Below are 11,575 nucleotides of genomic sequence, written 5' to 3'. Positions count from 1 at the left end.
CATTGAGCCCTATGGGAGGCTTTCCTTGGGCCGGGTTGGAGCTGCAGAGTGCCATTGAGCCCTATGGGAGACTTTCCTTGGGCCGGGTTGGAGCTGCAGAGTGCCATTGAGCCCTATGGGAGGCTTTCCTTGGGCTGGGTTGGAGCTGCAGAGTGCCATTGAGCCCTATGGGAGACTTTCCTTGGGCCAGGTTGGAGCTGCAGACTGCCATTGAGCCCTATGGGAGGCTTTCCTTGGGCCGGGTTGGAGCTGCAGAGTGCCATTGAGCCCTATGGGAGACTTTCCTTGGGCCAGGTTGGAGCTGCAGAGTGCCATTGAGCCCTATGGGAGACTTTCCTTGGGCCGGGTTGGAGCTGCAGAGTGCCATTGAGCCCTATGGGAGACTTTCCTTGGGCCAAGTTGGAGCTGCAGAGTGCCATTGAGCCCTATGGGAGGCTTTCCTTGGGCCGGGTTGGAGCTGCAGAGTACCATTGAGCCCTATGGGAGGCTTTCCTTGGGCCGGGTTGGAGCTGCAGAGTGCCATTGAGCCCTATGGGAGGCTTTCCTTGGGCCGGGTTGGAGCTGCAGAGTGCCATTGAGCCCTATGGGAGACTTTCCTTGGGCCGGGTTGGAGCTGCAGAGTGCCATTGAGCCCTATGGGAGACTTTCCTTGGGCCGGGTTGGAGCTGCAGAGTGCCATTGAGCCCTATGGGAGGCTTTCCTTGGGCCGGGTTGGAGCTGCAGAGTGCCACTGAGCCCTATGGGAGACTTTCCTTGGGCCAGGTTGGAGCTGCAGGGTGCCATTGAGTCCTATGGGAGGCTTCCAAAATCATGCTAAGTCTGAAAGTTTCGCCCGCCGCTTACGAGCGCTCAATACGAAAAAGTCGCGACAAGATACGAGCGAATCATAATGGCTACGAAAAACTTGCGTTTTTTGCGAAAATCGTATTGGTAACGAAAAAGTTGCAACAATTTCCGAAAAGTCGTAAAGGCGCCGAAAAAATCGCAAAATGTTTGTTTTCCAATCTGAATTTTTCCAATTCGGATTTGAATTCGTGTCTTAGTAAATCAGCCCCCTAGTGTAGTGTAGTGAAGGGGGAGAATTTCAGGCAAGGAATAGTGTTTTTTTATAAAAATAGTATGGGTTTTTTAATAATCTATGAATAATATAGATTAATAAGTATATTAGAAATGTTTTTTTTAATGAAGAACCTGGAACCTTTAGGTCCCTTCCCACCAACATGTGTTTTGGCTTATAACTAGATTCCTTGGGGGAAAGGCCTGATCATTTTGTTGTATAGGGCCCCTTAACCAGTGTTGGACTGGCCCACCAGGATACCAGGAAAACTCCCAGTGGGCCCAGGTGTCAGTGGCCCTTCCTGCTCACCCAACCATTTGCCTTGTATGCCTATATCATAGCCTTTCCCCATTTCTATATGGGAATAAGGAGAGAAACTGGAGGGAAGCATAGAGGATAATACGTAAGGAGAAGTGATATAGAGGAATAGAAACTGAATGAAAAAAGTAGCAGACATAGATTGGAAAGTGGGCAAGCAGTCAAAGGATTTCTGTTGGGCCCTTGGCACCTCAGTCCGACCGAGATTTCTTAAGGCCCTGTCTGAATCTGAGGTAAGTTTGTGAAGGTTTTAAACCATTTCAGTTGTAGGGGTTAGAATACATTTAGGTGCAAATTATTGGGAGTGGGAGAGGCCTGTTTCTGTGGGTGACTAGGAGAGGGAACAACTGAAATATAATGGAATGTTTGCAGCCTTCTCTGGCAAAATGGCTGCAACAAAAGATCCACTTCCTGTCACACAGTGGTGACGTACACATTCGGCACTTCCTGTGGCACCAAAAATAATGAGGTTTTATCTGTATTGGGAGCTATAGTAATGTACTGCACAGCCATAGAATAAAGATAATATAGGAAATGGGAAGCCTGTGTGTATTGGAATTCTTGCGACATCCTGTGTACATGTCCCAGGCCATCAGAGTCAACTGTCTCTTTCCTCTTACATTACCTCCGTTGCTGGCAGAATGGCAGACTCAAGCGATGGCGCAGTTATTAGGGAGCCTCTGGTTGTCAGTTACCGCCCTTAGCATTAGCTAATGAGACATTCCTCAGAGACCAGTGTAAACGCAGGCAGCGCATTACTGGCGCTCCTAATTATTCAGCTTAATGCGTGCATCTAATTGCTATTAATTTGGTGATTTACATGGCGATGAGGGAATTTCTCCTCAGAAAGTCAAAGATTCTGAGAGAAATATATCTTTTTATATGAGGCATTTATCCTGTGTAAAGGGGAAATCCATCTCTGTTTTTTTTGACAATGAAAAAAACAATTACGTATTCCTTGCAACTTTGGTCATTATTTATTTGTTATAGGTTTTTAATTATTCACCTTCCTCTTCTGACACTTTCCAGCTTCCAAATGGGGGTCACTGACACCGGCAGCAAAAACAATTGCTCTGTGAGGCTACAATTTTATTGTTATTGTTACTTCCTTTACTTATCTTTCTATGTAGCCCTCCTTCTATTCATTTTCCTGTCTCTCTTTCAAACCACTGCCTGGTCGCTAGGGTAAATAAAGGTGGCGACACACGTGGCGATCTGATGATCTTTCGTGGTCAGATCCGCCACTAACCTTCAGGGCTGAAACAGCAGATAAGGAGGTAGAAACAATAGGATTTCTACCTCCTTCTGCCGATTCAGCAATGAAGGCAGATTTTGGCAGGGCGCCTTCGATGGCGCCCGATCGAAATCTTTTAACTGGCCCGATCGGCGAGTCGACCGATATCAGCAGCTTCCTGCGTTATCGCCGACTTGTCATACACGCACAGAATATCATACGAAACGAGGTTTCGTACGATATTATCGGTGCGTGTATGGCCAGCTTAAGGCCGTAACCAGATAACTACTGAGATACCAAACTGGTGAGTTGCTAAACAAAAAGCTAAATAACTAAAAAAAAACATTAAACATGAATGTCATGAATGAAGACCAGTTGCAAATTGTCTCAGAATATCAGTGTTTATATCATACTAAAAGCTAGTTTAAAGGTAAATTACCCCATTAATTAACAGTGGTTTTAAAGTTATTCATTTTCCCTGTCTGTATTCTGGTTCTAACACTAGTGGGTGATGGCTACACTTGACACATCGGAGCGTTCTGGGAGTTGTAGTTCAGCACCCCAGGACTGCAGAAGGATGAACACACTTGAAGGGATTCTCTGCCCTTGCTGGAGGCTCTTCTCTTTCCTTTGTGACAGAGTGGGGCCCTAGTACCTGTCCTGTCAACACAATATCAGACGAGCAGGGAGGCTTATTATGTTACCGCTTGCTATAGAAACTGCCTTCTCTTTAGCCACCCACATGTAACTGATACAAAAAGCCAGGGGCCTGGCGACCGTAAGGTCTGTCTGCGGCTGCTTTCCCTCTGGGCTCGGGTCAGGTAAGCAATGCAGATAGAGCCATTGGATTCATGAAGGCCACGTTAGTGCGCAAACCTTGTTTTTTCAGTGTGTGTATAATATTGTGTATATTTGTGCAATTAAGTTATTTTATACAAACACTGCAAATATTAGGACCATGTAATGCTGTGGGTTTAGGTTAATAACATCACTGATCATCAGTGATAATTTGATGTGGTACCGTATCCTGCTATGCCTTGAAATTAGGAGTTAGCAGCATTTTAGGCCTGAGGAGGCTAAGTGATTACATTGTACATTATGTTTCTCTAGACAGAAGAACTTACACTCTTATGTGTATAAACAGGCCACTCATTGTTTACATCTGTTCTGTTATTGTTTGTTGTGCGTACGGGCACTTCCTGTTGGACAAAGCCAATTTATCCTGATTAACTCAAACCCCAGCGTAATTCCCTCCTGAGCTTATTATTTTCTAAGGTACAGCCAATTACCAGCCATACCTGAGTCTCTTTCTGTCTGCTCATCTGCTGTCTGTGATCTGTAAGACGTTATTTGTGGACGTGGAAGTATCTAGTGTGGCAGCACCGGCGGTGCTATGTGTGAGCAGGGAATGCACAGATGGTCGTCTGAATGTTCATGCAGAGCAGGGAGTTCTGTTCTCTGAATCTTCTCATGAAGCAGAAGCACAGCTTCTTTGTATGGAGGTCTCTGGGGAACCCAAGGGACCCAACAGGACATGTTTGTAAGTCTCCCAAGTTATAGGATGGATGCTACCTAAGGATGAGGGTAGGAGGGTACTATTTGCAGGGCACTGTGCTGCCATCTTCTTTTGGTGACAGGCATTCTGTTGGGTCTGGTTGAGCACATGTGCAGTAAAGAACTTTTTGCAAGATTTCTGTACTTGGCATTTGACCTCCTAGAACCGGCCCTGGTGCACAAAAGAAGGTGGCTACCCTCTGCAAACTGTACCCTGGGCTGCTAGGTTTCTTGAAGAAGTAGTGCACCAGCTGGGGGGGGGGGTAACAGTTAAGTGGCTAGAATAACATGGAGGTGCCTAACAACTTGGTGCCTCCAGTGATTTTGACTTTCCTATAATGACGTTGTGCCCCTACTTGTTCAGAAAGATAGGGCCTGGGCCCCCAGGACGTCCTATGGTACACTGTCAGACCAGTCCAATCCTAGCGATGTAAGAAGACTGATTTATGTCCTCATGCTTTTTCTTTTTCCCTTTTAGTTACATCGATGCCAGTAACAAACGAGGGCTGGCCGGAGACATTTGGCTTTGGAGTGGGTGGCTCAGGACCTTGTTTTATACTATGGGTAGAGGCCGGAAGCAGCGCTCATACAGCTGGTCTTCAGCCTGGGGACCAGATCCTGGAGGTGGAAGGAATGCCAGTTTCCTCGTTGAGCTGTGAGTCTTTGACACAACTAGGCCGGCAATGCCACAACGTGCCCCCAAGTATTGGTGTTATTTCCCGTGTCCAGCAGGTAGAACTGGCAAGAGGGAACCAAGAGGAGCTTGGCCTCACATTAACCAATGGAAGACCTCTTCAAGTAGGCAGTGTTACTTCTGGGTGCCTAGCATTCAATGCTGGGGTTCGAACTGGGGACTTCCTTTTGGAGGTTAATGGGATTCCTGTAACCAACTTATCAGAGGCGAACCAACTGCTGTCCTCATGCGACTGGGATACACTTCGTTTGGGCCTGCTGTGTGTGGGTCGGAGGCAGAGGCAAAGCAGGGCATTTAGTGCTAGCGGAAAAGGAATAGAAAGCACTTGCCAAGCACATAAACTCAAAGCACAGGAATTTAACAGGAAGGTAAGTCTTTTGTAAATGGGACGATACATGTGTCTAAAGAGACAGTTTCAGTTACATGAGGCACATTTGTCTCTTGAGCAGACTGGGGGTGGGGTAGTAGTATAAAAATTCCTTGGAGGGCCACATCTGGTGTATGCGGCACCAGTTGGACAACCCTGGTAGCTTGTATCATTACCTACATTAATAGCCCTAAACTTGCAGTTTGGAGGTACAGGGTCCCAAACCAACCACTGTGGATTATAAATTAACTGGACAGACATACAGGGGTTTATTTCCATAGTATCCCTTTCCTGCGGTGGGTAGGTGTGAGATACAGACACGAGCAACATTTGTCGCTCACAACTCCTTTACTGTTGCTCCCAGTGACCTTGAAGGAGGTGCCATTTTTCTGGCTTGGAGGCAAGTTTTGGAAGTGCAGAGACACAGTTTAATTCCAAGCAGAGCCTCCTGCAGACTAGCAGTCCACATGGAGAAAGAAAGTTTGCCAGCGCTTAGTTTGCCTTTAAAAATTATTTTTACAAAAAATGGGGCATGGGGCTACCAAATAGCCAATCACAATCCTTATTTGGCATCCCCAAAGAACTCGTGCAACATCCCCAACATTGGGAATTTTTGATCTAAGTGTGGCTCACCAATGACTGGTATATCTGATAGGGAGCATAGGGGGATACACCACCTTTCACTTTGTCTTTGCAGCTCGATGAGGTCCTTGGAGATCAGTCGGCCTTGAAGGAGAAGGTGTTCTCTCTACTGAAGCAGTATGCGCAGGACAGGAAGGTAGATACCTTGGCAAATTCTCTTTCCATGATCCTCACTCAGGAGTCCCACCATCTTCTGATTGACAACATCAGGTACCAAATGAATTGCACTCAGTAAATGTATTTAAGGTGCCCTTCCAGTGGCTGATATGCTATTGGCTGGGGAGTGTGGTGCCATCATCTTTTTCAGCTACCAGGTATTTCTTACACGGGCTTGGCGTAGGTGCAGAATTCCTATCATGTGTGCAAGATTGCAGTGCCATGCTTCCCAGCCAAGTACCCTGGGCCTGTGTATTTTTTATAGAAGCAATGCTCCAACCTGGGGACAGAAGCTTAGTGTTGATGCTTGCTGAGGAGGTTATCTAACACATGGCCATCCCCACTAATTAACACTTTCCTTATGCTTTAATAGCAGCAGGATTAAAGATCTGCTCCTCTTTGAAAGGTGACCTATATTGCACATTTTCCTATTCTAAGTAATAAAGTCATATGACATATTTCTTCCCCCCCGAGGTGGCAGGTAGCATAGACATTCCAGCCTGCAGGTCAGTCCTTTTTGAGTACTTTCTGACACCACTACACGGAAGTTCTGACTGCCCAGGGCTAGACCATCTCTGCTGTTCTGACAAGGTGATCTATTATTAGAAAAGGCTTTTCTTGCCCTTGGAGCTATTTGGAGCTTCGGGTTGATGGCAAGGATCTGCTCATAGGTCACAAATGCCCAAAGAACAGACGCAGTGGCTGCAAGGGAAAATTTGTATACAGTACATGAAGAATTATTTCTCCGTAGCCAGAACATTTTATCATTCAGAAAGATCTGCATTCATCAGTTTAGTCCAGTGTTTTTCAGCAGTTTTTTTGCTTTCTGTTTTTTTTTTACCAATTTGTTTTCTGATTTATAAGCTTTTAAGAATTAGCCATTCATTTTGTTTGGCAGAGAGGAATTATCAGTGAGAGTGCCGTAGACAGTTGTCAGCTAAGCCTTTAAATGGCCAAGAAATCAATGCTTTAAAGATCACTGCTTTCATGACTCACTTTCGGAAAGTAGCACTTCCTGGCGTCTGGTGCCCTCCCCTAAATGTCAGGAACACAAAGGCTTGAAGCAAATGCCACCTGCAGTTTATTGTCACTTCATTGCTCATCGGTGCTAAAGTGAGCTCCAGTCCATCTATGTGTTATACAAAATAGATCATACAAAACAGTTGCCCAGATAAAACTGGTGTCGCCACCTTTTCAATTAATAATACAAGTGGTGGCGTAAAGTGCAGTTGTGGTGATGTATAGGGTTTGGGGTTGGGGCATGATATCATGGGTCGGGGATGCTGGCTATGAAGGGTTAGGATTGGTTGGACCAGTGGATGTAACTAGGAGTTTTGGTATGGTTTTGGGCAACACTAAAGAACCTATTTGCAGTTAAGCATTTTATTGCAACCCCCTCCTACTTCCAGCTGTGCTAATGATGTTCTGCTAATGATGTTATAGGTGAGACCCTTGGTGGCACACCTACAGGGGTGGCATATAGCCACCCACAGCATAAGTCCAAGGAGAACATGTAGCTTCTAGCTCCTCAGTTATTAAAGCTGGTCTCACATGCTCAGGTTTGGTTAAGTGATATGTTGGTGGACAAAAAGGTAACCACACCTGACCCTAACCTGGCTGCTTTGTACCCACCCCAACCCTAACCCAACAAGCCTCATTATTTATAGACCTGCGTCTGCCTCACCCCTCTCTGCTTTTATGAAAAGGGCAGGGTGTGCAGGCCAAAATCTATCAATACCAAGCTCTGGAGGCAGAAGCAGAGCATAGTAGGGTCATCTTGAACCCACTGCGGCCAGCAAAAGTTGTGTGGATGCTGGCCCAAACCCACCTGGGTCCCACAGGTTTCAGGCTGTTCCGCACATCACTTGTTTGGTCAGCAGTTTGGTGATTTTGACCATTCTACCCAATGAATTGGGAATTTACAGTCAGTCAGTTCAGGCCATTGATCCTGGATTGAGGCATATAGATCCTGACGGCCAATTTCTGTCGGCTTTAAATAAATGAAGAGGCGGTCCAGCTCTGAAGTTCCATTTTACTTCTAGCTATTCTGATCCATAGGGCAGGGTCGCCCCCCAAACTAATGCAACAAAATGAAAGGTGTCCATGAATCTATATGGCAAAGCGCCATTCATCCAGTAGATCCATTTACACCGTGTCCTTTGTATGGACACTATGGTGCAGAGAGGGGTATAAAGGGGCATTGGTAGAACACAGCATCTAGTTGGGTGGACCAGCTAAGTTTTCTATCTATATAAAAATACATGTGTATAATTCTTTATTTACTTTGCTGAGTGCCTTGGTGCCAAGTTGGGTGTAGCAAAATACAGTACATCTATGATATGGGTGCAGTATATGCAACGCCAATCCTCAGAGTAAGCAGCTGGTCTCTGTCTAATCCCCCCTCCAAGTAAAATCATCAGCATAGTGGAAATAAGAGCCTTCCAGGCCACTCTGGCCCCTAAAGGGTCTATGCAAATTAAATTCTAAGCCCCTAGAGGAGATTTAGCCGTTAATCTCTGCAAATGAATTGCCGCTCATCGCCTATTTGCACCCAGAGGGAGTGGCGTGCACGTGCTATCTGACCTGATTGATAACTGCACCAAAACTGGGATATTAATAACATCTGTCCTTAGATATTACACCCCCCTGTATTCTGTGTGCCAGCTGCTGTTGCTTTAAGCCTACAATACCATCAGGTTTTTTGCCACTTAGTCTAAATACCCCCATTTGGAGACAGACCTCTGTATAGTTTGTATTTTTTTTGCTTGATGGGGAAGCAAAAAAAGCCATCCTTGGTAACTTTCAGATCCAAGTGTCTATTATTTTAACCAAACTTGTGGCTTTTTGATGTTACCTGCAGTACCAGTTATTACCTGTTTTTTCCCAATAGCTGTGATAGAACAGCGCCCCCCAGGCACCAGCTGTAAAGTTCTGACATTCTAAATAGAATTACTTTCCAGGTGCTGCTGAGGAGATGGCATATCCATTGTTTCAAACATCTGGAAATGCTTTATCAAAATATCCACTTTTCATAAAAAAAAAGTGATGCTTCCCCTTTAAATTGCTTTAGGTATATATTATAAGCCAGAGATCATGTGTGTATATTCCATATGTATGTTTGGAAGCAGTTAATGCTTAAGCTGCATTAATTATCTATAATCTGATCCCTGTGTGTTACAGCCTTAATGTCAGAGAGCGACCCTTGTCTTATTATACACACTGTGTGTAAATGTGCAAATGCACCTTGTATTTGCTCCTGTACTAGAAACACAAGCAGTCACATGGAGGGGCTGGCACAAGCAGCAATCACGCAGGGGCACTAAACTTACAGTTATAAAGTGACTGGGGAAGCGTTTTTCAGACCCCGTGGTCTGGACCCCCTGTCCCCCAAGCCCCTCCCATGACAGGGGGGAGTCTGCTTCTTCTATGATTACGCATCTGAACTCAGAACCCCCAGTGCTGCAAAGCAGAAGTGCTACCCACTGAGCCACCATGCTGCCCGGCATATAAGTTTGGACTGGGATTCAAAATAGGCCCTGCCATTTGAAGTACACAGAGGCTCAAACAGCCCCCACCAGCCCAATTAATGGTGACTCTATGGCATCTTCTTACAGCAGCCCCTCTGGCATTTGCCAAAACCCACAGTTTGCCAGTCCGTGTCTATAGCTGCTCTGCTCCTTCTCACACTTGGCTTCAAATCATTTAGTGGGGATTCCAGCATGGCGGCTCAGCAGGTGGTGGCACTTGTTACCAGTAGGGGCAAATACCTAGTAAAACAACTTTTTAAAGTTTACTTGCTCTTTAAAATATGTCACTAACTGCATAAAATGGCAGTGGTGTGACCCGTGGGCACCATTTTGCTTTGTGCCACTGATACATTAGCTGGGATAGGCTGAGCCACGATCAGAGGTAACACAAGAGCCCAACACTGAAGGGATAAATGACGGGTGGCACAAGGAGGCTGAGATGGTAACTTAGGAACACTTAGGAAAGCTGCAGGTGTAACGAGATGCAACTGGAGCATCTGGCGTATCATGATGCTCTGGCCCACTTAGGGCTTGAGATAGCCCACACTCACTAATAGGCAGCGCTAAAGAGGGTAGCGCTAATAAATGTATTTGTGTATATGAGATATCTGTGGGTCAAGGTCCCACTCCTCATTAGCAGTGGGAGACCAATCGTATCCCATTACCCACCCAGAGCAAAAGAGTCGGCTTACTCCAAAGAGGCCTGCTCTCATTGGGTAAGCAAGTGGGCTGGATCATAGAATCTCCTTGCTGCTTGGCCAGTGGGAGTGCAACGCTCCCCTGCAGCCCTGTTAGCGCTATTAAACCATGTCATGATAGCACTCTCATGTTGTATTTTTTAATTATTAGTGGGAATGCATCCTAATTTGCAATTAGAACGGTGCTCACCAATAGTGATTGGACTCCATGGGAGTGGGGGCTCCCAACATTTCCAAACAGCCCCGGGTTGGAGTCTTCCATGTGCTGGTCATACAGGAAAAGTTCCACTCATTTGGCAAAAGTATCAATGCCCCAGATAACTAGGTGGTAGGCTGTATTGGGCTGATCCAATTGTTTGGCCCCTAAGCCACTAATCAAACCATACGAGGAGAGCAGGGCAGTGACATCATGTGGCAAGGCAGATGATGCTGGGGGTGGGGCAGATGACATCAGAGGCAGGTCCATGATGTCAGAGGGTGGGACTGTGACTTGGTGATCAATCAAGGAAATCAAGTCCTGCCCAGTTTTCCTAATTTGGAAAACCGTGTAGGCAGTTTTGACCCAGACAGCCCTTCCAAAATATATAACAATGTATAACAACAAAACGTGGACCCCCCCAGAAAAATTTCTTCAGGGACTCAGCCCTCTCTCCACCCACCCTTGTCACCTGCTCCCCACCCACTTATACTGGGGTAGGTAAGAAATCAGCTGGAGAGGGGGGATTTCTAACAACTATAAAGCAAGCTGACCTGTTAAAGGCCCCCCCCCCCCTTGACCATGGGGTCTGCTTCATCTATAGTTACTCCACTGGGTCTTGGTGTATCTTGATATCAGCAGCAGAAAGAGCTCATTGATTGGAAAGGGGAATGAATGGACCCCACTGCCGGTGACTAAATTTGATTCTATTTACTTATCTAGCACCAACATATTCAGCAGCGCTGTACATAAGGCCCAATAAGCAATACAGTTGGTTCCAAGGGCCCTGACCCCAAGGGTTTGCAATCTAAAGAATGAAGTGTAATAGACTGAAAAGAGAGCGATGCTTGGATTATATTTAACCCTTTCCTTTGTATAATTAACCCCTCTTTTGCCTATCCAGTGTATGTGCACATGTACAGTATATATATTTATATATGAATTCCCGTCTCTCTGCGTTGTTCTGACTCATTAGCGCAGCAGATGATTGCAGTCGGAGATTAATCCTCTCCTTGCCGTGCAGCAGCTGTAGGGCGCTACAGGAAGATGCCTGCATCTGTTACAAATTCTGGGATGTGATAGAAGCGCGCAGGGGCTAAATCTCTGCTTTCAGACACATCCCCTGCTCCTC

General features: G+C 46.0%; 1 protein-coding gene across 1 annotated transcript in view; it reads left to right on the top strand.

Moving 5' to 3' along the window:
- Positions 1–3,929: 3,929 nt before the first annotated feature.
- grid2ip (glutamate receptor, ionotropic, delta 2 (Grid2) interacting protein) overlaps positions 3,930–11,575 on the top strand; it is a 48,354-nt gene continuing 40,708 nt past the window's right edge. Inside the window, exons 1-3 of the mRNA XM_012971315.3 lie at positions 3,930–4,149; positions 4,642–5,225; positions 5,922–6,076. Of these exons, the coding sequence (XP_012826769.3) occupies positions 4,038–4,149; positions 4,642–5,225; positions 5,922–6,076 (851 nt within the window). The 5' untranslated portion in view covers positions 3,930–4,037. The remainder of the gene's footprint in view (positions 4,150–4,641; positions 5,226–5,921; positions 6,077–11,575) is intronic.

This window comes from Xenopus tropicalis, chromosome 9, assembly GCF_000004195.4.
Source record: "Xenopus tropicalis strain Nigerian chromosome 9, UCB_Xtro_10.0, whole genome shotgun sequence".
Lineage (NCBI taxonomy): Eukaryota > Metazoa > Chordata > Amphibia > Anura > Pipidae > Xenopus > Xenopus tropicalis.
This window is presented reverse-complemented; position numbering and strand designations above follow the sequence as displayed.